This window comes from Apteryx mantelli, chromosome 32 (genome assembly GCF_036417845.1).
Source record: "Apteryx mantelli isolate bAptMan1 chromosome 32, bAptMan1.hap1, whole genome shotgun sequence".
NCBI lineage: Eukaryota > Metazoa > Chordata > Aves > Apterygiformes > Apterygidae > Apteryx > Apteryx mantelli.
The window spans coordinates 1,018,351-1,044,863 of NC_090009.1; the positions used below are offsets into that span (position 1 = coordinate 1,018,351).

The following is a 26,513-nucleotide window of genomic DNA, read 5'->3' on the forward strand; positions in this document are numbered from 1 at the left end:
GAGCGTGACAAACCTGGGGCCACACGGAGGGTTTATGCCTGTGCTGTTCTCAGGTGACACCTCCGCTGCCTCCCCGGCGCCTGCAGATGGCACTCGAGTAACTCCACCGGGGAGAACCAGGTCAACTCGAATAATATTTTCTTTATTTACATGTTAAAGAATCGAAAGGTTTCGAAACAGATACAATAAGATGAAAACACGGCTCTAAGGGTCTAACAGGGGCTGGGGAAGAGGGGTAGGGTCAAAAGGGTGGAGGGGGGAGGAGAAAAATAAACGAGTAGAAAAAAAATTATACAGTCAACGTAAAAAACAGGCGGCCCCCTCCCTCCCCCCTTCCCCCGCTCGGGAACATGCTGCCCTGATTGTGCGCCGGGGAGGGCTATGTACAACGCGCAGTCCCGGGCCGGGTGGGGGGGGCCCGGCGCCGCGGGGCTCCCGCGCCAGCACAAACGCAGTTCAAATAAATTAAAAAAAAGAAACAAAAGAGGAAAAAAAAATAAAGAAAAAAAATAAAGAAACAACCTCCACGGACGAGGGGAGGGGGACGGCGGCGGCTCCCCCGGCCCGGGGCGGGTGAGGCTGGGGCAGGTCCACGGCCACGCTGACGGCAGCAATGTCCCGCAGGGGCGCCGAGCCCGAGGCACCGGTGTCCGTCTGTCTACTCCCCTCACACACCTCCCCGGCAAACCCAAACTCGGGACTGTCAACCCCCCCGCCCTGCCCTCCCCCCCTCCTCTTTTTTTTTTTCCTCCAAGCTTTTTATGTTTTTAAGGTTTTTTTTGTTATTTTTGTAAATTTTTTTTGTTTTTTTTTTAAAAACCCCAAACTTTTTTCCCCCTTGGAAAAAATCCCCCAAGTCAGAAAAAAAACCTAAAACAACAAACAGTAAAACCTCCTGGGGAAAGGGGGGGGGTGGGGACAGACCCCGCAGCCAGGACCCCCCCTCCTCCCTCCCCGCCACCCTGCCCCGGGGGCGCGAGCACAACCCCCTGCGCTGGCAGCGCCCAGGAGCCTCCGGCCTGTAAACACTGGGGTCCCCCCCAAGTCCGTGCGGGGCGTCACTCGGGCACCCGGGGCGAGGGGGGGGAAGGGCGGGCTCCTCAGCGCATGTCCCCCCCCCACCCCACCCCCAAACCCTGCCCCGGGGGGCGCTGCCTGCCGGGTGGAGGCTCTCAGTCCGGTTCACGTGGGGTCCGGTCCCGCAGAGCCTCTTCCGAACCTGCCCGCAGCTCCACCCGGCCGCGCCGCCGGCGGCCGCCGCCGTCGCCGCGCTCCGGCCCGCCCTAACCCGAATCCGAGTCACTTGTGTCCGAGGACGACGAACTGGAGCTCGAGCTGCTCGAGTCGGAGCTGGAGCTCGAGGCGCTGAGCCGCGACACGGCCACCTGCTGAGCCGACTCCGGCTTCTCGCTGGCTGCAAGGCAACGGCAGCGTCAGAACCGCGACGGCGGCGAGGGCGCCCGGCGCGGCAAGACCCACCCCGGCCCCGGCACTCACCCTTCTTCGGGGGCTTCTTGGTGGAGTTGAGCTGCCCGCTGACGTCCTGCAGCCGCTTCTCCAGCTCCCGCTTTTTCTCCAGCGCCAGCTCCTCTTTCGTCTTCCCTACCGGCTTCTTCATGGCTGCGGGAGGAGGGAAAAGGGGAGCAGCTCAGCGCAAGGGTTTTCAGCCCCCACCAGGCCCCCGCCACCCCGGGCCCCCGCACTCACTTTCACTGTAGGGCTTGCGTGGCTTCTTCCGCAGGCAGGACAGCACGTAGCGCTCCAGCTCCCGCAGCGTCGAGGGCTTGAGGGTCTCGAAGTCGATCTCGATCTCCTCGGGGTTGGAGTCGCGCAGCGAGGGCTCCCGCGACTGGATGATGTGTACCACCCGGCCCAGCTTCTCGCCGGGCAGCTTGTTGATGTCCAGGCTGAGCTGGCGCTTCTCATCGTACGTCATGGGCTTGCTCTCCTCCTCCTCCTCCGAGTCATAGAGCGCCGGCGGCGGGGGCAGCGCCGCCTTCGCCGCCTTCTTTGAGTTCCTGCCGGGAGAGCCAGCGTGGCATCAGGAGCTGGCAGGACCCAAAACTCCTCAACACCCACCCACGGGTCCCCCCCGTGTCCACCCTGGGGCTGACGGCACTCAGACAAGGTTTGGCTTGTTCGTGTAAAGATCATCGCCACGGTCGATCCGTCGGGGAAAGACAGTCATCACGGCCGCCGCGTCCCACCCCAGCAGTCCCACCGTCCCCCGACTCACTTGGAGCTGCCCCCGCTGCTGCCCCCGCTGGTCCCTCCGCCGCCCCCGGCCTTCTTAGCCTTGCGGAGCTGGGCCTGGCGCGCCCGGGCCTCCTCATCACCTCCCCGGCCTTTGTGCTTCTCCGACTTCTTCTTTTTCTTCTTCTCCCGTTTCTTCTTGGGCTTGGAAACAGGGCCCTGCGAGAGGGCAGCCAGCTGCTCGTGCACGGCCCGCAGCTGTGGGGGGAGACAGGGGATGAGGGGGGCCCGGGTCACGGGCCTGGGTCGCGGCAGAGCCCCCTTCTCCGGCCCTCACCTGCTCCTGCAGCTCGGCCAGGCGGTTGGCACGCTCCTCCTCCGAGTCGGAGCTCTCCTCGCTCTCCGACGAGCTCTCGCTGCTGCTCTCGTCCTCGTCGTCGTCTTCGTCCTCGTCGTCATCCTCGTCCTCGTCGCTGGAGGACTCCTCGGAGGAGGACTTGGAGAGGGCGCCGGGCAGCGGGGCCGACACCGAGGGCGGGCTGGCGTCCTGCGGCTCGTCGGGCATCTTGGCGTAGCTGAACTCGAAGACGTCCTGCGGGAGAGGGGAGAAGCGTCAGCACGGCGGGCGAGGGGCCGGCAGGGGCCACCGGGGGTGCCCGCCGCCCCCGCTCACCTGCAGCTTGCGGGCCATGGCCACCACATCGTGGTCGGGCGGGTTGTACTTGTAGCAGTTGGAGAACATTAACCGGACATCGGCAGCGAACTCCTGCGCGTCGTGGTAGTCCCGGTTCTCCATCTTCCGCTGCGGGGAGAGAAACGGGTGAGCAAGGCCTCGCTGCCATCCCAGCGCTGAAGGAACCTCCGCGACCCCGCTCCCAAGTGGGTCCCGGCCGTACCTTGATGGTGCTGAGGTCCATGGGGTGCTTGATGATTTCATGGTAGTCGTGCAGCCCCAGGGCCGAGGCGTCGACCGGCTTGTAGAAAGGCCAGGCGTAGGCCGCGTGCTTCTTGGAGAGCAGCTCCTTGAGGATGCCGTTGCAGTACTTGAGCTGCTCCGACAGCTTGCCCTTCTTGGAGGTCTGATGCTGCTGCGAGTCGGGCAAGTCCTTCTTGGGGGGCTTGATGGGGCGGCCGCTCTCCCGCCGCGCGGGGATCTTGGCCGCCTTGGCCTCCAGCAGGGTGGCAGAAGGCGAGGACTCCCCGCTGGTGGCGATGATGGCCGTGGTGGTGGGGGTGGTGGTGTCCGCTTTCCGCTTCACGCCCTTCTTCTGCCAAGAGAAAGGGGCCATGTTCAAGGCTGCGGCAAGGGGGGGGAAAAGCCGGACCCTCGCCCCAGCCACACGGAGCCTCCCCACGGCCAAGGCCTGCCCCGAACCCGGGCGGCTCTCCTACCTTGGCCACGGGCTGGGTGGGAGCGGGCGCAGCCAGCACGGCCGGGGCGGTGGAGTGCAGCGACTTTAGGAGCGGAGCGGAGATCACGGATGGGTGGGGAATGTTGACTATGGTGGTGGGGATCTCGGGGCTCGGGGTGTAGACCGCAGTGTGGGACACGGAGGAGACAGCCGGCACTTGCTGAGCAGCCGTGAGTCCCGCCAGGAGAGCTGGGCGGAGATGGAAGCACCCGTTAGCACCGGGGAAAGCGAGACACTCCGTGTGAGGAGCCCCCATCCAACCACCCAATCCTGCTCCCCTGGGGTCCCACCTAACGCGCCCGCTGAAGCCAAGCAGCCGCCCCACCCAGCGCCGCCGAAACGTACCTGCTGCCCGGGACGCCCCCTTCTTATGACTGTTCTTGGCCACTGGCACCACTATCTCCTGCTCTTCTGAAGGCATCTGGGCCACCTTCTGCAGAAAGATCTTCTCCAGCGTCTGGGCCATCAGCACAATGTCATCTGTGGGCTGCGAGGAGAGCCAAAGGGAGCGTCAGAGGTGGCGGGGAAGGTGCCACGGTCCCCGCCGGCTCCGGGGCGGCGCAGGCGTGCCTCTCACCTTGTTGTAGATGTAGCAGTTGGTGAACATGGTGTTGAAGTCCTGCATGCACTCCGCAGCCCCCCAGTAATAGTTGTTCTCCAGGCGCCGCTTGATTGTCCCCATGTCCATGGGCTGCTTGATGATCTTGTGGTAGTCCTGCCGATAAAAGGACGCGGAGCCGGTGGTCAGGAGCGTGCCAGCCACACACATGCCGCATCCCCACCCCACCCAGTCCCGCAGCACCTCGCTGCCACCCCGAGCAGTCGGCAGAGGTTTGCGGGAGCCCAGCACCTACAAAAGTGCCGGCTTGCCCGCTTCGGAGCCGGCAGCGGCCTCTGCGGGGCAAGCGAGGCCGAAAGCAGCTCGAGTTTGTGTTAGTGGCCGCAGGCAACGCGCTCGAGGGAAGCCAACACGCACACAGGGTGGGCAGCGGGGGCCGGCATCCCGCTCGCACATCAAGCTCTCACTCCAGTCCCTCCACTCGTCACCCAAAAGCAGGCAGGGGGTGCATCAGGCACAAGAGACGCCTCCGGACCTGGTCCCCACCCTAGAGTGCAGCCAGCCAGCCTCGGACGCAAAGAGATTCCCTTTGCCCGCGAGGCGAAGGTCCCTAGGTGCCTGGGAACAGGTCAGCTCTGCCGGGAGAAGCCTACGCTATGGGGACGGCCGGATGCCAGCGTCCCGCAGCCTCGAGGGCGCGCGCGTCCCACACAAGGTGCGACGGGGCTCAGGGAAGCTAACGCTAAGGTAAGAGCAAACCTACGTGGAATTTACCTCCGGGCTTTAAATCCTTGGGCGCCACAGGTGCACGGGGGGCTGGCGTTTAATATTGGGGTCACATGATGTCTTCTACAAATTCATGGATGGGAATCTGCAAAACGCATTCAGGGCACAAGAGATTAGGTGGGGAAGCGTCCGGGTTACCTCTACAGCGGCTGCATGACCTCATCCATACCTTTGTAGGGGGCATCGGGAAGGGGCAGCTGCTCTGAGGACGTCCCCAGGACAAGCCAAGCAGGCCGGACACCTACCGGGACCTCGGTGGGGGCAGTACAGAGCCCGTGGGGGGGGGGCTAAGCCCCCAGGAGAGGGCGAGGCCAGCACAGCCCAGGCACCTGCAGCTGCATCTCTGTGGCGGAGACGCCCCAGGAGGGGACGGCGCTGTCCCTGGCACTCTCAGGCTGGGGACCACGTCTCGGGGCGGGCGGCCCAAGCAGTAGTTTCGCGATGCGTCGGCCTAACACCCCGTGCCTGCACACGCCAGCCGCAGCGCCAGGCACGACCCAGGCAGGGAAGGGGGGAGGGAAAAGGGGGGGGGAGGGTCAAGCGGGGACACACAGACACACTCGCGCATGCCCCAGACGCCTCAGACTCTCCCGCGCCCACCCGCATGGCTCATTACCGGCAGGCCCAACTTGACAGCGTCGACAGGCTGGCGGAAGGGCCAAGCAAACTGGTGCTTCCACAGGGCCTTCATCACCACTTTGTGCAGATACTGCAGTTGGTTGGTGACCCGGCCCGGCTTCTTGGGGTTGGAAACCTCCGGCGGGGGTGGGTTCACCTGGGGGGACTGCAGGGCCGGCACCGACGCCATGGTGGGGCTCTCGAAGCCCTCGTAGAGCAGCGACGGCTTGCGGATCCGCTTGCCGGGGGTCGACTCCGCGGCCAGGCCCATGAGCCCAGCATTGCCCTCCCCCAGAATCCTGAAACGGGAGCAGAGACACGGTTAGAGGGGGCAGCTCGGCGCCGATGAGCGCACGCTTTACTGGCGGCCCCCGTGCGACCGCGCTACAAACAACCTCCAGAGGCTGCAGGAGGCAGAAACGGAGCGCTCCGGACTCCCTGGAGACCGTTATCCTAGCAAAAACGAGTTTGGGTCCCCGGGAGAAATCCCCTCGCAGGGCAGCCTCATCACAGCTACTTCACCTACGCTCGCTCCTGAGACGCAATTAGGAACGGAAACGTTGCTACGCCGAGCATCGCTTTTTTAAAAACAGCTATTTGAGAGTATGCGAGAGGCAGCGCAGAGGCAATGCGATTCCCAGGGCCGCAGGTGAATTCCCATCACGTGGCTCTCCCCAGGGAGAGGCCGTGAACTCCAGCTGCCCCCTACTAATTGCCGCCAGCCGGGCTCCCCGCTGTCACTCCGGGCAGCCGGCACGCCAACCCCGCGCTGTCGCCGGGGCCCAGGAGAGTCACCCGCCTGCCCGCCCGCCGTCGGCGGCGCCTCGCTGGCGAAGCGCGAAGCTGCAGATGCAGAGCTAAGAGGCTGGCACGGCTCCAGGCTCGCTCTTCAAACAAAGAGGCGTCATTCAGGGCCGTCACGCAGGGCCGTGGCTACCTCCGCCTGGAGATGACAGGGCTGCTCTGACGGCCCCCCGAGGCCGGAGCCTGCCCTGAAGGCAAAAGGGACCGGGGACAAAAAAACCGGGCCACCCCAAAGCCCCGCAGCGGGACCGTTACACGGCGCGGCCCTCCTGTTGCTTTGCCGCCAGAAGAGCTCGGCCTACGCCGGCGCAGCCGCAAACGTCTCGCGTGACGCCCTGAGACCCACGTCCCCTCTGGCCACGGCAGGGGCCGGGCCGCGGCGGTGACCCCCACGACCCCGGGCACGTCCCAAGGCTGCATCGTAACACGCTAGCGAAGAAGCGTCACCGGTTTAAGCAGAGAAAACGGGGTTTTGCGGCAACAGCGACTAGCTGAGAAACAGCATCCGACTGAAACGCGGGTAGTTTCCGTAACGCAGAAAAACTTTGGGCCAAGGAAAGCGCCTTGCAAGGCCCGAATCAACCTGCAGCAGCCCACTAACCGCCAGGACGCCAACAGGGAGATGCAAGAAGTTTCCCGAGCACTCGGGAGGCCGCTAAACCCCCCCCCCGTTTCCCCCTTTTTCCAGGCAGCTCCCGGCCAACTCGGCTCCTCTCACACGCCTCGACCAGGGAGTTTCCTCCTGCCCCGGGCGCTCGGTTGCGCCGAGCCAACCCCGAGGTTCACACGGCGACAGTTCGGGCCGCGGTGCAACGACGGCAGCGGCGGGGGTTCCCCAAGCGCCAAGGACGCGGCTCGGGGGCCAAGGAGGAGGGAAGGACGGCGAGGGCAGGGGGGCCCCAGCGGCACGGGGCGCTTCCCCCTCGGGGCCCGGGGGCGAGATGCCAGCGGGCGCCCCGCGGGGACAGCGGCTGCTGCCAGCGTTTCCCTCCGAGAACGGCTCGGGCAGCGGCGCGGCCTCTCCTCGGGGCCGCCTCGGATACAACCGGGCTCTGCTTCGGTCACAACCGCCCGCGGCCGGATGCGGCCCCCCCCCCTCCTTTCCCCCGGCGACCTCGGGTTCCCCCAGTCGCCAGGGTGACACCGGGCCCCGGCGGCCGCGCACACGCGTGACTCAGCCCCACGGCGGCTCCGCGCGCGCTTTTCACCTCACCCCACCCCGGGCGCCGGTGCAACCGGGAAGAGGCGCCGGGCGCGGACGGCGCTGAGCCGTGCTCGCTCCCCAACCCTCCCGCCGCCGCCGCCCCCGACCCCCTCCCCGCCCCAGGCTCCGGTGCCCCGGCGAGGCGCGGGCACCTACTTGTTCTGGGGATTCACATTCTGCAACATGCCGGCTGCTGCGTGCCAGGCCCGCTGTCCCAGCCGTCCTCCTCCCGCCGCCGTGTCCTCCGACGACCCCCCCACTTTGCCCGGCGAGCGGCGAGGCTAGCCCGGGGCGGCTTCAGCGGCACATGCCCGGCGCGGCGCTCCGCCGCCCCGTTAACGCGCCGGTGGCGGCCCCCGGCCGGGCATCACCGAGCAGCGGCGGTGGCGGCGGGCACCGGGGAGGGGGGCACGAGCCAGGCACCCCCTCCCCTCCCCCGGGCAGGGGCGCGACCAAGCGGGGCGGGCCTCAGGCGAGGGGCGCGGGGCCCATGCGCGGCGCGGCGGCTCCAGCCGGGCGAGGCGGCGGCGAGCGGCGGCCCGGGACCATCCACCGGGCTTCACATGAATGGGAGCGGAGAAAATGGCGGCGGGGCGGGGAGCGCCGGAGGGGGGGCGGCCTCTTCGGAGCCCCCGCTGGGCCCCAAATCCTGCGGCGATGCGGTCAATATAAGGCTCGCCGCGTCCCTCGGCGCCGGCTGCGTCCGCGAAAGCCGGGGGTCGGGCGGGCCGCGGCGATCCGGGAGACGGATGACACCGGATTGTACCGGGAATCACGGGCCGGGCTCCATCTTGGCTCCCTGAGGGGAGGAGGGCGGGAGAGGGAGGAGGGCCCCCCTCGCCGCTGGCCGCAGGCAGGGGTCGCTACGGAGGCCGGGGAGGGTCCGGCGAGCCCTCCGGGAGCGCGGAGGCGGGGGCTGGGCCGCCCGGCGGAGGATGGATCCGGTTTGGGGCCGCCCCCCGCGCGCACCGGGCCCGACCCGCTCCGTCCTTCGTCCCAGCGAAATGGCGCCTCTCGGCCTGCCCCCGGCCGGCCTTATATAGACACCAGCCGGTCCCTCATTGGGCGGCGGCGGCGCTGACATCACCCACCCGCCCCAGCCCGCCCCGCCGCGGCCTCATTGGGCGGAGGCACGACTGGCGCGGCACTCTCATTGGGCGCCGGGAGCGCCAGTCATTCGCGCCACTCTCCCCCGCCCTTCCGCCAGGCGCCCGAGCCGCCGGAGGCGGCGGCACGGACTGCCATTGGCCGGACCTGCCATTCGTTGCGCGCCGATTGGCTGGCGGGTCACGTGGGGGCGGCGCCGGCGGTTGGAAGTGGCCGTTGGTTGTTGTTGTCCTGCTCGCCGCGGGGGGAGGGGACGGGGAGGGAGGCGCCATTTTGTGCAGCCGCCAGGCGGAGGGCGGACAATGAGCCCGCCGCTCCCGAGCGGCCCCGGCGCCCTTCCCGGGCCGCAGTGACCCCTACACACACACCGGGGAAACGGGACATGAGCCCTACAACACGGAGCCCCCAACGGTGGGGTTCGCCCCACGGCGCCCCCCCCGCCCCGCCGTCAAGCGACCCCTCAACGCCTCACCGGGCCCCAACGGGCGTTTACCGGAGCGGCCTGGGCGGCAGAGGCGCGTCTCCCCCCGCGCACCGTGCCCGTCTCACACGCCGCCGTTTCCACTCGCGTCAACCCCCCTCGCGGACATGTCCGAAGCACCGCCGCACCCCCGCGCCCCAAAACGCCTCCGAGGCCTGCCCGCACCCACGGGTGACCGCTCTAGCCCCGCGGGGCGGCCGATCCCCGCAGCTGCGACTCTCGCCGTTCCCCTTCGGCACCTCGGCCGAACGGGGGAACAGGCCCTCGACGCCACGGCGCCATTTTGGGCGCTTCTTCCTCCACCCCGCTGCAGCCCGAACCGGGCAGCCGGGCCCAGTGGCGGGGGGGGCTGCATAAGAACGAGGGCAGCCGCCTGCCTTCCCCTTCCCACCCCCTTCCCGGTAACCCCGGGACAGCGGTCGGGGCAGGGGGGCCCCTGCAATGCATCACCGCCGCCATTTTGCGGCAGCCAGGCCCCGGGGGGCGCCGCCGCCTCCCGCCATGACACAGCACTTTTTGCCCCCGCGCTCCCGCCGCCGCCGCCGTCGCGCCCAGCCCCGGGGCTACGGCGCCCCGTAGGCCACGGCACCCCCCAACCGCCCCCCGCGGCCTCCGCCGAGCCCTGCCCGCCACCGCCGCCGGGCCCACGCGCGGCGGCGGCGGCGCCCGCGAACACCCCAACATGGCGCTTCTCGCCCCGCAGCGCCTGCCCCTCCCCCCTCCCGCTCGCACAAAGCGGCGCCCACCCACGCGCGCCGCCTGCCCGGCGCCGCCGCCCATTGGCCGCGGCGCGCGACGCGGGGGCGGGAGCCCGCGTGATTGACAGCTCCCCGCCCCACGTGGCCTCCTTTTTTCCCCCCCCAGCCTTGTTCTTTATAGGAAAAAAGGGCGAGGTCGCCCCCCCCCGCCCCGTCACTCACCTGAGCCGCCCCCACGTGGGGCCGCGACCCCCGTCCCCGGTCCCGCTTCATCCGTCCCGGGTCGAAACCCCCCCCGAAACCCGCCTGGCGCCCCCCAAAAGCCCCGGTTTGGGGCAAAAAAAAAAAAAAACATCCCAGGGCAGAAAGGGAGCCACGCGCTACGTCACCCGCGCCCGGATTGGCTCCCCGCCGTCACGTGGCGCCCCCGCGGCTCCCACGGCCCCATTCATGCCCCCCTTCCTCGCCCGGTGGGGGCCCGAGCGGCGCCGCGGGGTCCTAGCGCCGGCCGCCCCGGGGTGGGGGTGGGGGGAACTCAGCGGGGCGGAGCGCATGCGCGCTGCGAGCCCGCTGCAGCGTCGCCCCTCCGGGGGGGAAGTGGTGCAGTGGGTTCAGGGCATTGCAGCGCGGGCAGTGCATGCACCTACAGTGGTGTGGGGCAGTGCAGTGGGGGGGGGGAGTGCATGCACCTACGGGCGTGCGGGGAATTGCAGTGAGGGCAGTGCATGCACCTAAGAGGGTGCAGGGAATTGCAGTGGGTGCAGTGCATGTGCCTCAGGGGCTGCAGGGCACTGCAGTGGATGCAATGCCTGCGCCTAAGGGAGTGCAAGGTGCAGTGCGTGCAGTGCATGCATCTATGGGGGTGCAAAGTATGGCAGTGCGTGCGCTGCATGCATCTATTCGGGTGCAAGGAATTACAGTGCTGCAGTGCATGTGCTTAGGGGAATGCAAGATGTTTTAGTGGGTGCACTCGGGGGGGGGAGCAAAGGGGTGCAGTGCAAGCACAGCTGGGATGCAGGGCATTGCAGGAGGTCTCCTGGATGCATGGATGTGGATGCAAGGCACTGTGGTGGATGCAGTGTATGCACCTAAGGGGGTGCAGGGCGATGCAGCGGGTGCTAAGGGGGTGCAAAGCATTGCAGTGGGTGCCGTGCATGCACCTAAAGGGGTGTGGGGCAACGCAGTGGGTGCTAAGGGGGTGCAAAGCATTGCAGCGGGTGCACTGCATGCACAGCCAGAGCATTGCAGCGTACGCACCGGGGGGGGGGGAGCAGCGTGCAGGCCGTGCATGCAGTGCAGCGCACCCGACACCCCACGCATTTACCCCGTAACCTCATGCAAAAGCAACAGCCCGGAGCCAGGCCGAGGGAAGCCCGCGTTAGGCAGCGCGGCCCCGGATGCCTGGGCCCGCTCTGTCACGGGGCTGGAGAACAGCGCTGGGCCCTTCTCCCCAGCAACGGGTGACGGTGGCCAGGGTGGCGCGGCCATTGGCGGGACGTGGGCCGGTGCCGGCAGCAGCCACCGGGCCCGGCGGGTGCCGGGCACAGGGATGGGGGCCGCGGGCGGGCGCAGGGCGCTGGCCGCCGCGCTGCTCTGGGGGGCCCTGGCCGCCGCCGCCAGCCCCGATGGTAGGAGGTCGGGGGGGCGCGCGGCGGCGAGCGGCCGCGGGGGATGCCGGGTGCACGGGGAGGGGGTGGGAGCGCGGGCGCAAGGGGCTGCGCGCTGGGTGGTGCGCGCGCGAGCGCACGGGCGCGAGCGGGAGCGGGACGGTGCGTGCGCTAGTGCACAGGGGTGGCGTGTGCGTGAGTGCCCGGGTGCGAGTGCGAGCAGGAGAGTGTCCACCAGTGGGTGGCATGCGCGCGAGCACACGGGCGCGAGTGTGAGCAGGACGGTGCGTGCGCTAGTGCACAGGGCTGTGCACGGGGCGGCGTGTGCGCTAGTGCACGGGGGTGAGCGAGAGCAGGAGAGCGCGGGCATGGGGTTGTGTGTTTGGTGTGTGGCATGGTCTGTGCACTAGTGCACAGGGGTGAGTGTGAGCAGGAGAGTGTGTGCACTAGCGCACAGGGCCGTGCACGATGTGGCGTGCGCACTAGTGCACGGGGCCGTGTGGCAGTGCGTGCACTAGTGCACAAGGCTTTGCACAGGGCAGTGTGTGCACTAGTGCACAGGTGCAAGTGTGAACAGGAGAATGTGTGCACTAGGGCACGGGGCCGTGTGCAAGGTGGCGCGTGCACTAGTGCACAGGGCTGTGTGTGTGTCAGCGTGTGCACTAGTGCACAGGCCATGTGCAAGGTGGTATGTGCACTAGTGCACAGGGCTGTGCGTGTGTCAGCGTGTGCACTAGTGCTCGGAGCTGTGCATGGGGCGGTGCATGCACAAGTGCACGGGGCTGTGTGCAAAATGGTGTGTACACTAGTGCACAGGGCCGTGCGTGTGTCAGTGTGTGCATTAGTGCACAGGCCATGTGCAAGGTGGCGTGTGCACTAGTGCACAGGGCTGTGCTTGATGTGGCACGTGCACTAGTGCACGGGGCTGCACGTGTGTCAGCGTGTGCACTAGTGCTTGGGGCTGTGCATGGGGCGGTGCATGCACAAGTGCACGGGGCTGTGTGCAAGATGGTGTGCACACTAGTGCACAGGGCCGTGCGTGTGTCAGCGTGTGCACTAGTGCACAGGGCCATGTGCAAGGTGGCGCGTGCACTAGTGCACAGGGCTGTGCTTGATGTGGCACGTGCACTAGTGCACGGGGCTGCGCGTGTGGCAGTGTGTGCCCTAGTGCAACAGGCCCTGCGCGAGGCGGCGTGTGCACGGGGCAGCGTGCGAGGCGACGTGCACCATGCACAGGCTGTGCCCGTGCACCGCCCCGTGCGTGCTGCTGGCGTGCAGGCGGCCGGGGCTGCGCGTGTGCTGCGTGTGCATGGGAGCTGGCGACGAAGCAGGGACGCGGCGGGTGCAAACCTGGGGGCTGTGCGCACCCCCGGCCTGTGTGCGTGGCCTGTGCACAAGCGGGTGGCGTGCGTTTGCAGCGGGTGCGAATAGAGGAAGTGTGTCATGTGCATGCGCTGCGCGTGGGCAGGCGGGGGTGCGGGGCGTGCGGGGGTGATAGCGTGCACGCAAACTGGGCGCTTGCATGCATGTGCGTGCATGCACATTGTGCGTGTGCGTGCATGCGCAGCGTGGGTGCATGCAAACAGGAGGCCGTGTGTGTGTGTGTGCATGCGCAGTGTGTGTGTGCATGCACGGGGTGTGCGTGTGTCCATGCACAGTCTGTGTGCACACACACGACGTGTATATGTGTGCACTCACACTGTGTGCGTGTCTGTGCGCAGTATTTTTGTCCACGCACAGCCTGTGTGCACCCACGCTGTGTGTGCATGTGTGCACGCACTGTGTGCATGTGTGTGTGTCCACGCACAGGGTGTGCATGTCCAAGCACAGGGTGTGCATGTGTGCATACACACTCTGTGTGTGTGTGTGTGCATGCACAGGGTGTGCGTGTGTCCATGCACAGCCTGTGCGCACACATGCCATGTGTGTAGGTGTGCATGCACACTGCATGTGCGCGTGTACATGCACAAGGTGTATATGTGTGCGTGCACACTGTGTGTGTATGTGTACACGCTCAGCGTGTCTATGTGTGCATGCACAGAGTGTGCATGTGTGCATGCACAGCCTGCGTGCACACATGCCGTGTGTGTGTGTGTGTGTGCATACACAGGGTGTGCGTGGGTGCATGCACAGTGTGCGTGCATGCACTGCGGGTGTGTGTGTGCATGCACAGGGTGTGCGTGGGTGCATGCACAGGGTGCGTGCATGCACAGCGGGTGTGTGTGTGCATGCACAGGGTGTGCACGTGTGCATGCACAGCCTGTGTGCACACATGCTGTGTGCGTCTGTGTGCACGCACAGTGTGTGTGCACGCACAGCGTGCCTACGCGTGCATGCGCAGGGCGCGCGCGTCCACGCACGGGGCGCGTAGGTGCGCACGCACAACACTTTGCGGCCGCCCCCACGCGCCGCCCCACACCGCCCTGCCGCCTTCCCAGAGCCGGCGGCCCACACGGTGCAGGAGGTCCTCTTCTGCCAGCCCGACCAGCCCTCGCTGGGGCTGGCGCTCACCTTCGACGGCGACCAGCTCTACTGGTTCGACTTCCCCTTCTCCCGCTGGGTGCCCCGGCTGCCCGAGCTGCCGCCGTGGCCCAGCGCCAGCGAGAGCCCCGCGGAGCTGCTGCGCGACGCCGAGCTCTGCCAGCAGCTGCGCCGCGAGCTCAGCACCCTCGTCGAGGGCATCCTGGCGGAGGCCAAGGGTAGGGCGGCGCGGCCGGCGGGCGACACCCCCCACCCACCCACCCACCCACTGGCCACCCGCTGACACCCCTTTGCGCCCCCCCCCCCAGGCATCCCCATGGCTGAAGTCTTCGTTGCCCAGCCGCTGCAGCTGGGCCACCCCAACACGCTGGTGTGCATGGTGGGCAACCTCTTCCCGGCGGCGGTGAGCGTCTCGTGGCAGCGCGGCGGCGTCCCCGTGACCGAGGGCGTCACCGGCACCCACTACACCCCCACGGACAGCCTGGGCTTCCTGCTCTTCTCCTACCTGGCGGTGACACCGCGCCGCGGCGACGTCTACACCTGCACCGTCACCCGTGAGCGCGAGAACTCCTCCATCGTCGCCTACTGGGGTGAGCGGCCCGGGTGGCGTCGGCGTCCGGTGTCCGTCCGGCATCGGCACCCGGCCTGACGCCGCCCTCTCGTCGCCCTCTCCGCAGTGCCCCAAAACCCCGTCCCCTCCGAGGTGCTGGAGACGGCGCTGTGCGCCGCCGCCATGGGGCTGGGCGCCCTCCTGGTGCTGCTCGGCGTCGCCCTGCTGCTCGCCGCCCGCCAGCGCGACGCCGCCTACGGTACGCCCGGACGCCGGGGCCCTCCCCGGCGGTGGGATGGGTGGGGTGGGGGGAGGCGGTTGAGGGGGGGACTCGGGGGACCGGGCTGTCACCAAGCATCTCCCCTCTCGCCCGGCAGATTGAGTGCGGGGCAGCGGGCCCTGGCGCTGGCGGTGCGCCTGCCGCAGAGACCTGGCGCGCTCATCGCGGGAGTGGAAGTACCGCCGGCGGCCTCGGGCCCCTCTCCGCTATTAAAGATCCTGTCGGTGGCTCCGTGTCCTTGTCTGTCTGTCCCAGGGAAAGGGGGAAGAGGAACCGGGCAGGGGAAGGAGGCGCTGTGGGGAAGCGAAACGGCCGCGCTGGTGGCGGTAGTGGATTCTCCGCTGTGTAATACAAGGGTTGCGCCGGGGGGCGCTCGGCTGCCTGCCTCGCTTTCTCCCCCCTCCCCCTGCTGACGCTTGGCTCCAGGGGCCGTATCCCTTGGGAACAGCCCCACCCCAGGGAGGAGGAAGGAGGAAGCACAGGATGCCGGCGGGGCGGGAGGCCAGCTCGGCCGATCGGCACCGCTGCAGATGGTGCCGCCGCTGTCGCCGCCGCCGTCGCCGCCCGCCATGCAGGCGCTGGGGGTGCTGGGGCTGGTGCTGAGCTGCCGGGGGGCAGGTAGGATGCACCGGGGGCGGGAGGGGTGGGTGCCGCACCGGGCTACCCCCCCCGCCGGCGCTGTGCCCACCCGCCGCGCGCGCCCCCCTCGCAGGCGCCTTCCTGATGCACGTGGCCAGCACCTGCCCGCTGACGGCCAACGGCTCCGTGGGCGACTTCGGCTTCACCATCGTTTTCAACAAGAACCCGCTGGTCTGCTACAACGCCAGCGCCCGGAGCTTCGTGGGCTGCGACCGGGGGCTGCTCTGGCTCGTCGCCGAGGTGGTGGCCATCTACCTCAACAACGACACCGCCTGGGCGCAGCGCGCCGAGGACCGCCGCCAGGCCTGCCGTGACGTGGCTGCCAACCTCTCGGCCCAGACCTTGCTGCGGCAGAGTGAGCCCGGCGGCGCCCAGGGCGTCGCGGGGGGCGGGTGGGCGCGGGGCGTCGCACGGGGCACGCTGAGGGTTTTGCACGGGGGGGTCTTTTGCACGAGCCGTTGCAGGGTGAGCTGCGCAGAGCGACACGTGGGGTGTTGCCCGGGGCCTTCAGAGGGTTTTGCACGGGGCGTTGTGCAGGGCGGGCACGGGACATTGCACAGGGCGTTGTAGAGGACGTTGCACGGGATGGTGCGTGGGCATATACAGTATATTGCATGGGGCATTGCACGCAGATTTGCACCGGGAGCTATGTGGGGCATGCACAGGACGTTGCACAGGGTACTGCACGGGGCATTGCACAGGAATTTGCAGGGAACGTTGCACAGGGCGTTGCACGGGGCGTTGCACGGGGGCGTCGCATGTGACACTGCATGGGGCATGCAGAGGCCGTTGCACAGGGCATTGCACTGGACATTGCATGCAGCACTGCATGCAACATTGCACGGGGCATGCACAGGCCGTTGCACAGGGCATTGCACGGGGTGTTGCACGGGGGCGTCGCATGTGACACTGCGTGGGGCATGCACGTTGCACAGGGCATTGCACTGGACATTGCATGCAACACTGCATGCAACATTACATGGGACATGCACAAGCCGTTGCACAGAGCATTGCATGGGGCGTTACAGGGGACGTCGCACAGGGTGTTGCAGGGGGACACTGCGTGACGCATCACACAGGGACGCTGCATGGGAGTGGGGCGCACGGGGAGGGTGGGCGCCCGGCTGCTGACCCTCCCCGCCCCGCTCCAGCACGACCCCAAGCCCGCGTCATCCCCACCGCCCTCACCAACGCGCCCGACGCCGTCCGCCTCATCTGCCACGTCTGGGGTTTCTACCCGCCCAAGGTGACCGTCCTCTGGCTGCGCAATGGGGACGTCGTGGCCTCGGGGAACACCACCAAGATCCTGCCCAACGGTGACTGGACCTACCAGACGCAGGTGGCCCTGACGGTCACCGCCAAGGCCGGGGACACCTACATGTGCTCGGTGCAGCACGCCAGCCTCAACCAGCCCCTCCGGAAGTACTGGAGTGAGTCCAGGCGAGGGGGTGGGGGGAACACGGCGCCCGGACGCCTGGGTCCTCGCTGGCTCAGCACGCCTGTTCTGTCCCTGCAGGTCCCGGCTTGTCCCCGGTGATGACGCTGCAGGTGGCCGTCGCGGCGGCGTTGCTGACCGTGGGGCTGGTGGTCTTCAGCGTCGGCATCTCCAGCTACTGCTGCCGGGCTGAGGGCAAGGGTGAGGGCCAGGGTGGCTGGTGATGCCGTGGCGCGGGGACGTGGTGGCACACACACGTGCTCCGTGCATCCCTCCTGACTGTCCTCCTTGCCTCTGCCAGGCTCCGGTGCTGGTCCTGGTCCTGGCGGTGGTCCTGAACCCAGACTTGGTCCTGGTCCTGGTCCCAGTCTCGATCCTGCTCCTGCTCCTGGTCTCAATGCTGGTCCTGGTCCTGATCCTGGTTCTGATCTCAATCCTGGTCCTGGTCCTGGTGGTGGTCCTGGTCCGGATCTCAGTCCTGGTCCTGGTCCTGGTCCTGGTCCTGGTCCTGGTCCCAGTCTTGATCCTGCTCCTGGTTCTAGTCCCAGTCTCAATCCTGGTCCTAGTCCTGATCCTGGTTCTGATCTCAGTCCTGGTCCTGGTCCTGGTGGTGGTTCTGGTCCCAGTCTTGATCCTGCTCCTGGTTCTAGTCCCAGTCTCAATCCTGGTCCTAGTCCTGATCCTGGTTCTGATCTTAGTCCTGGTCCTGGTCCTGGCCCTGGTCCCTGACCATGTCTTGGTTCTGGTCCTGGTCCCAGTCTTGGTCCTAGTCCTGGTCCTGGTTCTGATCCCAATCTTGGTCCTGGTGCTGGTCCTGGTTCCAGACTTGATCTTTGTTCTGATCTTGATCCTGGTTCTGGTCCTGAACCCTGTCTTGGTTCTGGTCGTGATCCTGGTCCCAGTCTTGATCCTGGTCCCAAGTCTTGATCCTGGTTCAGGTCCTGGCCTGGGTCCTGGTCCCAGGCTTGGTCTTGATCCTTTTCTAGTCTCAGTCCTAGTTCTGGTCCTGGTCTTGATCCTGGTTCCAGACCTAGTCTTGATCCTGGACCTGGCCTCAATCCTGGTTCTGGTCCTGGTCTTGATCCTGGTCCCGGACCCGGTCTTGATCCTTTTCCAGTCTCAATACTAGTTCTGGCCCTAATCTGGGTCCTGTTCCTGGACCCGGTCTTGATCCTGGTCCCAGTCCTGGTTTTGATACTGGTCCTGGAACCAGTCTTGATCCTGGTCCCGGACCTGGTCTTGATCCTTTTCTGGTATCATTTCTAGTTCTGGTCCTGATCTGGGTCTTGGTCCCAGTCCTGGTCTTGATCTTGTTCCTGGACCCAGTCTTGATCTTGTTCCTGGAACCGGTCTCGATCCTGTTCCTGGAACTGGTCTTGATCCTGTTCCTGGACCCGATCTTGATCCTGTTCCTGGAACCGGTCTCAATCCTGTTCCTGGAACCGGTCTCAGTCCTGGTCTTGGTCTTGATCCTGGTCCCAGACCCGGTTCCAGTCCTACTCCCGGACCCAGTAGGGGTCCTGGTACTCTGAGTTCCCAGCTGCAACCCCGAAATGTGGTGCTGGCCCCGGCAGAGCCCCCCCGCGACGCCCCCTGGCTGCACCAAGGACAAGCCGCAGCTGCGGGCCAGGGCGGCGGGGGGGGGGAGGGGGGCACTTGTTTTTGGGTGGCTGCCCATGAATAAAGACACTCGCCGTCCCCTGCCTGGGCCCGTCTGCGTGACCCTCTGGGAGGGGGACACGACCCGCCGAGGGGCTCCCAGTGCCCCCAGTTCGGAGGCGCAGGGCTTGCCGGGGAGGTGCCAAAGGAAGGGGGGGAGGGAAGGCTCGGACGCCTGGGCCCCCGCTATGTCCCGCTGGCGGCAGGCGCCGCGGTGCCGTGCCCCAGCAACGGGTGACGCGGGCCCGGCACCGGGCGGCATTGGGTGGTGGCGGCGGCCCCGGAGCGGTGCTGGGTGCTGCCGGGCGCCAGAGCGCGGCCGGAGCAGCCGGGACACCCCGAAATGCTGGTGCTGCTGGGCCTGGCCCTGGGCGCCCGGGGGGCAGGTGACCCCACGGGGATGGGTCGGGGGGGCTGGGCCCCACAAATGTGGGGGGAACCTGCAGGGACAGGCTGGGGGGTGCCGGGCCCCACAGATGTGGGGGGACCCTGCGGGGACAGTTTGGGGGGGGCTGGGCCCCACAGATGTGGGGGGGACCCCATGGGGATGGGTCGGGGGGGCTGGGCACCATGGATGTGGGGGGGACCCGCAGGGACAGGTTGGGTGGTGCTGGACCCCACGGATGTGGGGGGACCCCATGGGGATGGGTTGGGGGGCTGGGCCCCACGGATGTGGGGGGAACCCGCAGGGACAGGTTGGGGGGTGCTGGGCCCCACAGATGTGGGGGGAACCCGCAGGGACAGGTTGGGGGGTGCCGGGCCCCACGGATGTGGGGTGATCCCACGGGGACAGGTCGGGGGGTGCTGGGCCCCATGGATGTGGGGGGACCCCATGGGGACGGGTTGGGGGGGCACCAGGCCCCACAAATGTGGGGGGGACCCACGGGGACAGGTCAGGGGGGCTGGGCCCCATGGATGTGGGGGGGACCCACAGGGACGGGTCGGGGGGGCTTGGCCCCACGGATGTGGGGGGACCCCGTGGGGATGGGTTGGAGGGCTGGGCCCCACAGATGTGGGGGACCCCATGGGGACAGGTTGGGGGGCACCAGGCCCCATGGATGTGGGGTGACCCTGCAAGGCTGGTTGGGGGGTGCCAGGCCCCACAGATGTGGGGGGACCCCATGGGGACGGGTTGGGGAGGCACCAGGCCCCATGGATGTGGGGGGACCCTGTGGGGACGGGTTGGGGGGCTGGGCCCCACAGATGTGGGGGGACCCCATGGGGACAGGTTGGGGGGCACCAGGCCCCATGGATGTGGGGTGACCCTGCAAGGCTGGTTTGGGGGGGCTCAGCCCCATGGATGTGGGGTGACCCTGTGGGGATGGCTCAGGGGGCTCAGCCCCACGGGTGTAGGTAACCACACAGGTTAGGGGGCTGGGCCCCATGGATGTGGGGTGACCCCGTGAGGATGGTTCAGGGGGTTGGGCCCCATGGATGTGGGACAACCCCACCAGAACCTCCAGGTGGTTTGAGGAAGTTGGGCCCAGCCAAAGCAGGGGCTAAGGGTCGGGGGGGACATGGCAGGGGGGTGGGGGACAGGGGATGGATGGAGATGGATGGAGGGATGGAGATGGACATGGAATGGATGGAGGAATGGGAACGGATGGAGGAAAAGGGATGGAGGGATGGAGTTGGATGGAGGGATGGAGACAACGGATGGAGGAATGGGGACAGATAGAGGGATGGAGATGGATGGATGGTGGGGTTGGGCAGATGAAGATGGATGGAAGGAAGGAGATGGATGGAAGGGTGGGGATGGACAGAGAATGGATGGAGGGATGGGGACAGATGGAGGGATGGAGATAGATGGTGGGATGGAATTGGATGAAGGGATGGGGCCAGATGGGGAACAGATAGAAGGATGGAAATGGATGGAGGGATGGGGATGGATAAAGAATGAAAGGAGATGGATGAAGAGATGGGGACAGATGGGGAATAGATGGAAGGATGGGGATGGATGGAAGGATGGGGATGCATGGATGGAAGGATGGGGATGGATGGAGGGATGGGGGCGGCTGGAGGGACAGCAGGAGACGAGACTCACTCCATGCCCATCTCCACGCACCCCCTCGCAGGCGCCTTCCTGATGCACGTGGCCAGCTCCTGCCCGCTGGCGGCCAACGGCTCCATGCTGGACTTTGACTTCGCCATCGTCTTCAACAAGAACCCGCTAGTGTGCTACGACGCCAGCGCCCAGCGCTTCGTGGGCTGCGACCAGGGGCTGCTCGGCCACTTCGCTGCCAACCTCGCGACCCGGCTCAACAACGACACCGCCTGGGTGCAGCGCGCCGAGGACCGCCGCCGGGCCTGCCGCGACGTCCTCCTCCCGCTGTGGACCCAGACGGCGCTCCGGCAGAGTGAGCTGGGCGGCGGGCCGGATGCGGCGTGTGGGGACGGAGCGCGGAGACGCCGTCCAGGCTTGCCCCGGCGCTCACCATCCCCTTCCTCGCTCCAGTGCCGCCCCAGGCCCGCATCATCCCCCTGGAGACCGGCAACGCCCGGGCGCCCGTCCGCCTCACCTGCCACGTGTGGGGCTTCTACCCCGCCGAGGTGACCGTCATCTGGCTGCGCAACGGGGACGTGCTGGGGCCCGGCGACCACCCCCCCATCGCCGCCACCCCCAACGGTGACTGGACCTACCAGACGCGGGTGGTCCTGACGGTGGCCCCCGAGGCCGGTGACGTCTACACGTGCTCGGTGCAGCACGCCAGCCTCGATGAGCCCCTCCTCGAGGACTGGAGTGAGTTGGGGCTGGTGGCGGTGGCTGGACGCCTGGGTCCTCGCCCGGGCTCTGCGCCCCGGCTCACCCCGTTGTGTCGCCGCAGAACCCGGGCTGACGCTGGGGATGATGCTGAAGGTGGCTGCGGCCACCGTGCTGATGGTGTTGGGGATCGGCTTCTTCCTCGTTGGCTTCTCCCGCTGCCGGGCCAGGCCTCCCGCCCCGGGTGAGTGGCCAGGCGGGGATGGGGACGGGGACGGGGCTGCGGGGTGACATTAGCCCTGCTGACACCGCTCTTCCCTCTTGCAGGTTACACTCCTCTCCCCGGAGACAACCACCCTGCAGGTAATGGCACATCCAGCCCGTCCCCATCCCCCATCCTCACCGGGCAGGGTTGATTTGCCCCTTCGCTCGCCGCGTGTCCCCGCAGGCAGCACCTGAGGACTCCGGGGACGGGAAGGTCCCAGCACCGGTGCCTGATTGTCCCCGTTCTGCCAAGGCCCCCAAATCCCCTGTCGCCGGGGCCAATGCGGCGGTGCCGAAAATAAAGATGCTTCGTGTCCTCGCCAGCACCTCTGGGTGTCCTTGTGGCGAACGGGGTGGGGTTTGCACAGGCGCGAGAGCTGCCCGGATGCGAGTGACACTGTGCGCTGGTACGAGAGCTGCCCGGACATGAGTGACATCGTGCACCAGCGCGAGAACCGCCTGGACGCGAGTGACATCTGGGGGGGCAGGACGCCTGGGTCCCCAGGGGTGACCTAGGTAGGGGCAGGACACCTGGGTCCCCAGCGGGGCACCCTGGGGGAGGGGGACAAGACAGGGGCCAGGGGGTGCCGGGGCTGTGGGTGCATCCCGGGGGGGTCCCAGGTGTTGTGGGGAGGGGGCCAGGGGGTGTGGGGAGCCTTGGGGGGCCCCCTCAGGAGTTGGGGGGGGTCTCCGGGGGTCCCAGGGTGTGTGTAGGGGGGGGTTCAAGGGGTGTGGGGGGCCTTGGGAGGGTGCTCAGGAGCTGGGGGGCTCCCCAGGAGGGGTCTGGAGAGGTCCAGGGGGGTGTTGGGGGGAACCTGTGGGCATAAGGGGTGCTGGGGGGGAGAAGGGGCTGGCGTTGGTTTGAGGATGGGCCTGGGGGGGCACTCAGGAGCTGGGGAGGGGAGCGGGGGAGGGTCCAGGGGGGTGTTGGGGGTCCGGGGGGAGCCCAGGGCCTGGGGAGCCCCCGAAGGGGGGGGGGGTCCCGTGTGGGACCAGGGGGGTGTTGGGGGTGTGGAGGGAACCCAACGACTGGGGGGATCCCGGGGACTGTCCCAGGGGGTGTTGGGGGTCTGCTGGTGTTCCGGGGGGGGGCTCTAGGGCTGCCGGTGGGGCCCGGGCAGCGTCCCGAGAGGAGCCCGGGGGCAGCGCGGGGACTCCGGGGTGCCGTTGTGGCGCCGGGGGGACACGGCGGTGCGGGGGGGACCGGGCCGGGGGTCCCGGGGGGGCCGGGCCGGGCTCCCCCTCCCCCCCCGCCTCACCGCTCGCGCCTTTCGCTTTCGCTTCTCCCAACCTGCCGCGGCGGGATCTGCCTGGCGCCCGGTGACGCCCACGACGGCGCGGGCCGCCATTGGCGGGCGGTCTGGAGCGCAGCCAATGGCGGAGCGGGGGCGGGGCCCAAGTGTGGATCGCCGCTGCGTGAAGGCGGCGGCGGCGGTAGTGGGCCCGGGCCCCGGCCCGGGCCCGGTGGGGGCGATGGGGCCGGGGCCGCTGCTGGCGCTGGGGCTGCTGCTGGCGCTGGCGGGCGGCCGCGGGGCGGCGGCAGGCGGTGCGGGTGGGCGGGGCCCCTAGGGTCACCCTCTCCCCCCCTTCCCTCCCTCTTCCGGGGTCCCCGTCAGCAGCCCCCCATGGACCCCCCAAACCGCCCCCTGGGCCGTGATACCCCCCCGAACCCCCCGACCTGGACCCCCCCGCGGGACCTGCTGCCCCCCCAAATCACCCCCCCCCGACCCTGCCCTGGGATGTGCTTCACCCTTGAACCGCCCCTGACCCCCCCGGGACCTGCTGTCCCTCGGGACCCCCCCATCCTGCTGCCCCCCCCAGACCCCCTCGACACCCCCCCGCGACCTGCTGCCCGCCCCATCCACCTGTCCCTCCGCATCGTGCTGCCCCCCCCAGCCCCTCACCCCCTCCGTGTCCCCGCAGGCCCCCACTCCCTGCGCTATTTCTACACTGGGGTGTCAGAGCCCAGCCCGGGGCTGCCCGCGTTCGTGTCCGTGGGGTACGTGGACGGAGAGACCATCGATCACTATGACAGCGAGACGCAGAGAGCAGAGCCCCGCGCGGCCTGGATGGCGGACAACCTGGACCAGCAGTACTGGGACTGCGAGACCCAGGCACGCCAGGGCCATCAGCAGGATTTCCGCTTGAACCTGGACACGGCGCAGAAACGCTACAACCAGAGTGGGGGTGAGCGCGGGCCAGGCCAGGGCTCTGCGGCTCCGTGGGTGCCCTGAGGCCTTGCCCAGCCACGGGCCGATGCCTTGGGAGCCCCAGCCCTTGCCTGGCCGGTGTCATGGGGCGTCCTGAAAAGGAAGAGAGCCCCGGGGGCCCCTCGCCGTCCCCAGGATGCTGGGGCAGCCCCATCGCGCAGCCCCAGGGTCTCCCGGCCGCCCCATCGCAGCCCCTGGCCGTCCCCAGCTGCCAGCGCTGGGGGCTGTGGGGCCAGGGTGCCCCTGTCCCTGTGCTGGGTGCTGGGGGGTCTGGGGCAGGGGTTTGTGTGACGCCCCGAACGCTTCTGGCCCTGGCGAGAGGCCGAGCTGCTGCAGTGCCAGTGCTCGAAGCCGTGGGGCGCCCTGTGCCAGCGCCCAGCTGGGGCCCGGCTCCCCCGTCAGCTGCGTGGGGCTCAGGCAGGGGCTGCTGCCGAGGGGGGGTCTGAGTCCCTCTGAGGGGCCGGGACTGCCCCTGAGCCCCCGTCTCCCTGCTTGTATCTCAGGGTATCACACGTGGCAGTCCATGTATGGCTGTGACCTCCTGGAGGATGGGGGGATCCGGGGGTTTTATCAGCATGCCTACGACGGGAGGGACTTCCTTGCCTTCAACAAGGACACACTGACGTTCACTGCGGCGGATGCTGCAGCAGAAATCACCAAGAGGAAGTGGGAGGTTGATGAGGCTGAGCCTGAGAGACTGAAGCACTACCTGGAGACCACCTGCACTGAGTGGCTGCGGAAATACGTGGAGTATGGGAAGGCCACGCTGGAGAGGAGAGGTGAGGGCAAGGCGGGCACCCCCAGACACAGGGACGGGCCCCGGACTTTGCGCTGGGCCAGGGTGATGGAGGGCGCTGCCCGAGCTGGGAGCGGGTCAGGTGCATGTGTGCAGGGTTGGGCGCGAGTTGCCTGACCTGGCTCCCTGCCTCGCGCCACCTCCCCAGAGCGCCCCGCTGTGCAAGTGTCGGGGAAGGAGAGCCACGGGCTCCTGATCTTGTCGTGCCGGGCTCACGGCTTCTACCCACGCTCCATCGCCATCAACTGGCTGAGAAAGGGCCGCATCCAAGCCCAGGAGACCAAGCGGGGCAGCACCGCGCCCAACAGCGATGGCACCTACCACGCCTGGGCCAGCATCGAAGGCCTCGCAGTGGAGAAGGACGAGTACCAGTGCCGCGTGGAGCACGCCAGCCTGCCGGAGCCCGGCCTCTTTTCCTGGGGTGAGCACAGGTGCCTGGAGCTCGCGGAGCACCAGCTGGGGGACAGCTCCATGCCCCTGCTCACGGCCCCGCTCTCTTCCAGAGCTGCAGAGCAACCTGCTGTCCATCGTCATCGGGGTTGTCATCGCTGCGCTCGTCGTCATTGCGGCGATCGCCGGCTTTGCGGTCTGGAAGAGCAGATCGGGTAAAGCGCCGGGGCCAGTGCATTGGGGGGAGGAAGTCCGGGCCTTGGGGGACTGCTGGTGGCCAGGAGGAGAAGGGGGCGCAAGGTGGGGCCCCTGCGGGCGGAGCGGAGCCCAGGTGTGAGCCGCTGCTTTGGCTGACGCCTCTTTCTTCCTGCAGGGATGAGGGAGAAGGGGTACGTGCTGGCCGCAGGTGAGTGCCGGGTGTTAAAGAATATCGGAGTGAAGCTGCCTAGAGTTGATCACTCGGCATATCTTGCTTAGCGTTAGTAGCTAAATTTGCTGAAGCCTTAGGCCGCAAGCTGTGAACTTTCTCCTAGATATTACCTAGTTAAGTGAAAGAGGGCCCTGGAGCTGGTTCAAGCCGGGAAGATGAAGAAGTTCCAACTGAGGGCAGAAGCTGCACCCTTGCAAATAAGAAAAGCAGCAGCCTGCCTAGAGACAGTGAAGGAACCCAATGGAGAAGGGGAAGACCCCAGATCTAAATATGACTATTGGTCCAACCTCTCGCATGAGGGGTGGGGAACTTAGATTGTAAGGGTATAATTGCCCAGGGCTGTCCTTGTGTGGGGTCCCTCTGCGGAAGCACCCAGCTCGAGCTGTTATTTGCCACTGCACCACTTCCAGTAAACCAGTTTGTGATACTCCGCGTCTGAGACTCTGCTTCAGGAAACCGAGGGTGAAGGAACTTCTCTAACAGTTTGGCGACCCAGGTGGGACCCTAGGTCACCACCATTGGACCTTCCTGTCTCCAAACATCTAACTGCCGGCAGCAGGTGAGTTCACCTTGGATCTTTGGAGCACATGGCACTGAGTGGGTGAGTGTTAAAATTCCCTGAGCAGATTTGGAAAAGTTATTAGAGGGGGTTCGAGTCCCCCTAGGTAGGAGTATTAGGGCGGGTTCAGGACCCTCCCTTGCTGCAGCTTTAAGGGTGCGTAGCCCGACCAGCATAAGGTGCACTGGACAATGGAAAATGCAGCTGGCGCAGAGAAGGGGACACCCTTAGCCAAGGTACGGGAAAATGGGAAGAAGATTGGTGGTACAGTCGGCTTGTCAAAATGCGGTTACATTCTGTCAGGAGGATTGGCCGTTGACAGCAAAGTGCGCTGTAAGGCATAGCAGGTACAGGGACTAGTGTGAGCGTGTGTAATGCCAGGTATGATGACTAGTGTGAGTGTGCATAGTGCCAGGTACGGTGACTAGTGTGAGTGCGTGTAACCTGGGAACCGAAGGGGGCACCCGTCAGCTGATAAAGCCGCCCACTGCGAAGGGACAGCAGTCTTGGTGGTCAAAGACTCGGCTGGTGAGTGCGGTTCCCAGAGAGAGAGTGAGAGAGAGAGAGAGAGACCCTGCCAAAGGTGATGCTAGCACTGGCAGATGCTAATACCCCCAATATTGTTCACACTGTATCTGCCCTGCTTTATA

General features: G+C 67.2%; 5 protein-coding genes across 11 annotated transcripts; 4 read left to right on the plus strand and 1 right to left on the minus strand.

Annotated features, from left to right (window-relative positions):
* Window positions 1-121: 121 nt before the first annotated feature.
* BRD2 (bromodomain containing 2) lies at window positions 122-8,626 on the minus strand. Of its 6 annotated transcripts, none has more exons than XM_067313718.1 (12): window positions 7,733-8,626; window positions 5,567-5,867; window positions 4,183-4,320; window positions 3,951-4,092; window positions 3,586-3,794; window positions 3,090-3,461; window positions 2,867-2,995; window positions 2,531-2,785; window positions 2,237-2,412; window positions 1,708-2,018; window positions 1,498-1,620; window positions 122-1,414 (listed from the first exon to the last, which is right to left on the minus strand). In XM_067313718.1, exons 1-12 carry the CDS (start codon window positions 7,759-7,761, stop codon window positions 1,284-1,286), a joined length of 2,316 nt encoding a protein of 771 aa, XP_067169819.1. In that variant the 5' UTR covers window positions 7,762-8,626; the 3' UTR covers window positions 122-1,283. The 6 variants fall into 6 exon arrangements, with proteins under 6 accessions (XP_067169819.1, XP_067169818.1, XP_067169820.1 ...); XM_067313717.1 differs by having other exon boundaries at window positions 2,237-2,451; window positions 7,733-8,625; XM_067313719.1 differs by lacking the exon at window positions 7,733-8,626 and adding an exon at window positions 4,939-5,035 and having other exon boundaries at window positions 2,237-2,451; window positions 5,567-5,651.
* A 2,223-nt stretch (window positions 8,627-10,849) lies between these two features.
* Window positions 10,850-15,007, plus strand: LOC136994715 (class II histocompatibility antigen, M alpha chain). Its single transcript, XM_067313778.1, has 5 exons — window positions 10,850-11,490; window positions 13,908-14,168; window positions 14,259-14,540; window positions 14,628-14,759; window positions 14,878-15,007. The coding sequence occupies exons 1-5, from the start codon at window positions 10,875-10,877 to the stop codon at window positions 14,880-14,882; spliced, it is 1,296 nt and encodes a 431-aa protein (XP_067169879.1). The 5' UTR covers window positions 10,850-10,874; the 3' UTR covers window positions 14,883-15,007.
* An 18-nt stretch (window positions 15,008-15,025) lies between these two features.
* On the plus strand, window positions 15,026-17,679 carry LOC136994718 (class II histocompatibility antigen, M beta 1 chain-like). The gene is made up of 5 exons (XM_067313783.1): window positions 15,026-15,398; window positions 15,493-15,774; window positions 16,571-16,849; window positions 16,936-17,055; window positions 17,156-17,679. The coding sequence occupies exons 1-5, from the start codon at window positions 15,311-15,313 to the stop codon at window positions 17,581-17,583; spliced, it is 1,197 nt and encodes a 398-aa protein (XP_067169884.1). The 5' UTR covers window positions 15,026-15,310; the 3' UTR covers window positions 17,584-17,679.
* A 1,094-nt stretch (window positions 17,680-18,773) lies between these two features.
* Window positions 18,774-21,804, plus strand: LOC106492642 (HLA class II histocompatibility antigen, DM beta chain). The gene is made up of 6 exons (XM_067313840.1): window positions 18,774-18,899; window positions 20,589-20,870; window positions 20,969-21,253; window positions 21,339-21,458; window positions 21,542-21,577; window positions 21,663-21,804. The coding sequence occupies exons 1-6, from the start codon at window positions 18,857-18,859 to the stop codon at window positions 21,671-21,673; spliced, it is 777 nt and encodes a 258-aa protein (XP_067169941.1). The 5' UTR covers window positions 18,774-18,856; the 3' UTR covers window positions 21,674-21,804.
* Window positions 21,805-22,922: 1,118 nt separating this feature from the next.
* LOC106492643 (class I histocompatibility antigen, F10 alpha chain-like) lies at window positions 22,923-25,731 on the plus strand. Of its 2 annotated transcripts, none has more exons than XM_067313795.1 (7): window positions 22,923-23,030; window positions 23,402-23,665; window positions 24,192-24,467; window positions 24,633-24,905; window positions 24,988-25,089; window positions 25,248-25,280; window positions 25,408-25,731. In XM_067313795.1, the coding sequence occupies exons 1-7, from the start codon at window positions 22,952-22,954 to the stop codon at window positions 25,416-25,418; spliced, it is 1,038 nt and encodes a 345-aa protein (XP_067169896.1). In that variant the 5' UTR covers window positions 22,923-22,951; the 3' UTR covers window positions 25,419-25,731. The 2 variants fall into 2 exon arrangements, with proteins under 2 accessions (XP_067169896.1, XP_067169897.1); XM_067313796.1 differs by having other exon boundaries at window positions 22,923-23,024.
* Window positions 25,732-26,513: the final 782 nt, after the last annotated feature.

Excerpts from the sequence above, each read along its gene's own strand:
- BRD2 (XM_067313717.1), bottom strand. The coding sequence starts at position 7,761 with ATGTTGCAGAATGTGAATCCCCAGAACAA. Across the intron at positions 3,462-3,585 it reads CCACCCAGCCCGTGGCCAAG|AAGAAGGGCGTGAAGCGGAA; the intron begins GTAGGAGAGCCG and ends TTCTCTTGGCAG. Across the intron at positions 2,452-2,530 it reads TGGCCGAGCTGCAGGAGCAG|CTGCGGGCCGTGCACGAGCA; the intron begins GTGAGGGCCGGA and ends CTCCCCCCACAG.
- LOC136994715 (XM_067313778.1), top strand. The coding sequence starts at position 10,875 with ATGCAGGGCATTGCAGGAGGTCTCCTGGATGCATGGATGTGGATGCAA. Across the intron at positions 11,491-13,907 it reads CGCCGCCGCCAGCCCCGATG|AGCCGGCGGCCCACACGGTG; the intron begins GTAGGAGGTCGG and ends CCGCCTTCCCAG. Across the intron at positions 14,541-14,627 it reads CTCCATCGTCGCCTACTGGG|TGCCCCAAAACCCCGTCCCC; the intron begins GTGAGCGGCCCG and ends CCCTCTCCGCAG.
- LOC136994718 (XM_067313783.1), top strand. The coding sequence starts at position 15,311 with ATGGTGCCGCCGCTGTCGCCGCCGCCGTCGCCGCCCGCCATGCAGGCG. Across the intron at positions 15,775-16,570 it reads CCAGACCTTGCTGCGGCAGA|CACGACCCCAAGCCCGCGTC; the intron begins GTGAGCCCGGCG and ends GCCCCGCTCCAG. Across the intron at positions 17,056-17,155 it reads CTGCCGGGCTGAGGGCAAGG|GCTCCGGTGCTGGTCCTGGT; the intron begins GTGAGGGCCAGG and ends TGCCTCTGCCAG.
- LOC106492642 (XM_067313840.1), top strand. The coding sequence starts at position 18,857 with ATGCTGGTGCTGCTGGGCCTGGCCCTGGGCGCCCGGGGGGCAG. Across the intron at positions 21,254-21,338 it reads GCCCCTCCTCGAGGACTGGA|AACCCGGGCTGACGCTGGGG; the intron begins GTGAGTTGGGGC and ends GTGTCGCCGCAG. Across the intron at positions 21,459-21,541 it reads GGCCAGGCCTCCCGCCCCGG|GTTACACTCCTCTCCCCGGA; the intron begins GTGAGTGGCCAG and ends TCCCTCTTGCAG.
- LOC106492643 (XM_067313795.1), top strand. The coding sequence starts at position 22,952 with ATGGGGCCGGGGCCGCTGCTGGCGCTGGGGCTGCTGCTGGCGCTGGCG. Across the intron at positions 24,906-24,987 it reads GCCCGGCCTCTTTTCCTGGG|AGCTGCAGAGCAACCTGCTG; the intron begins GTGAGCACAGGT and ends GCTCTCTTCCAG. Across the intron at positions 25,090-25,247 it reads GGTCTGGAAGAGCAGATCGG|GGATGAGGGAGAAGGGGTAC; the intron begins GTAAAGCGCCGG and ends TTCTTCCTGCAG.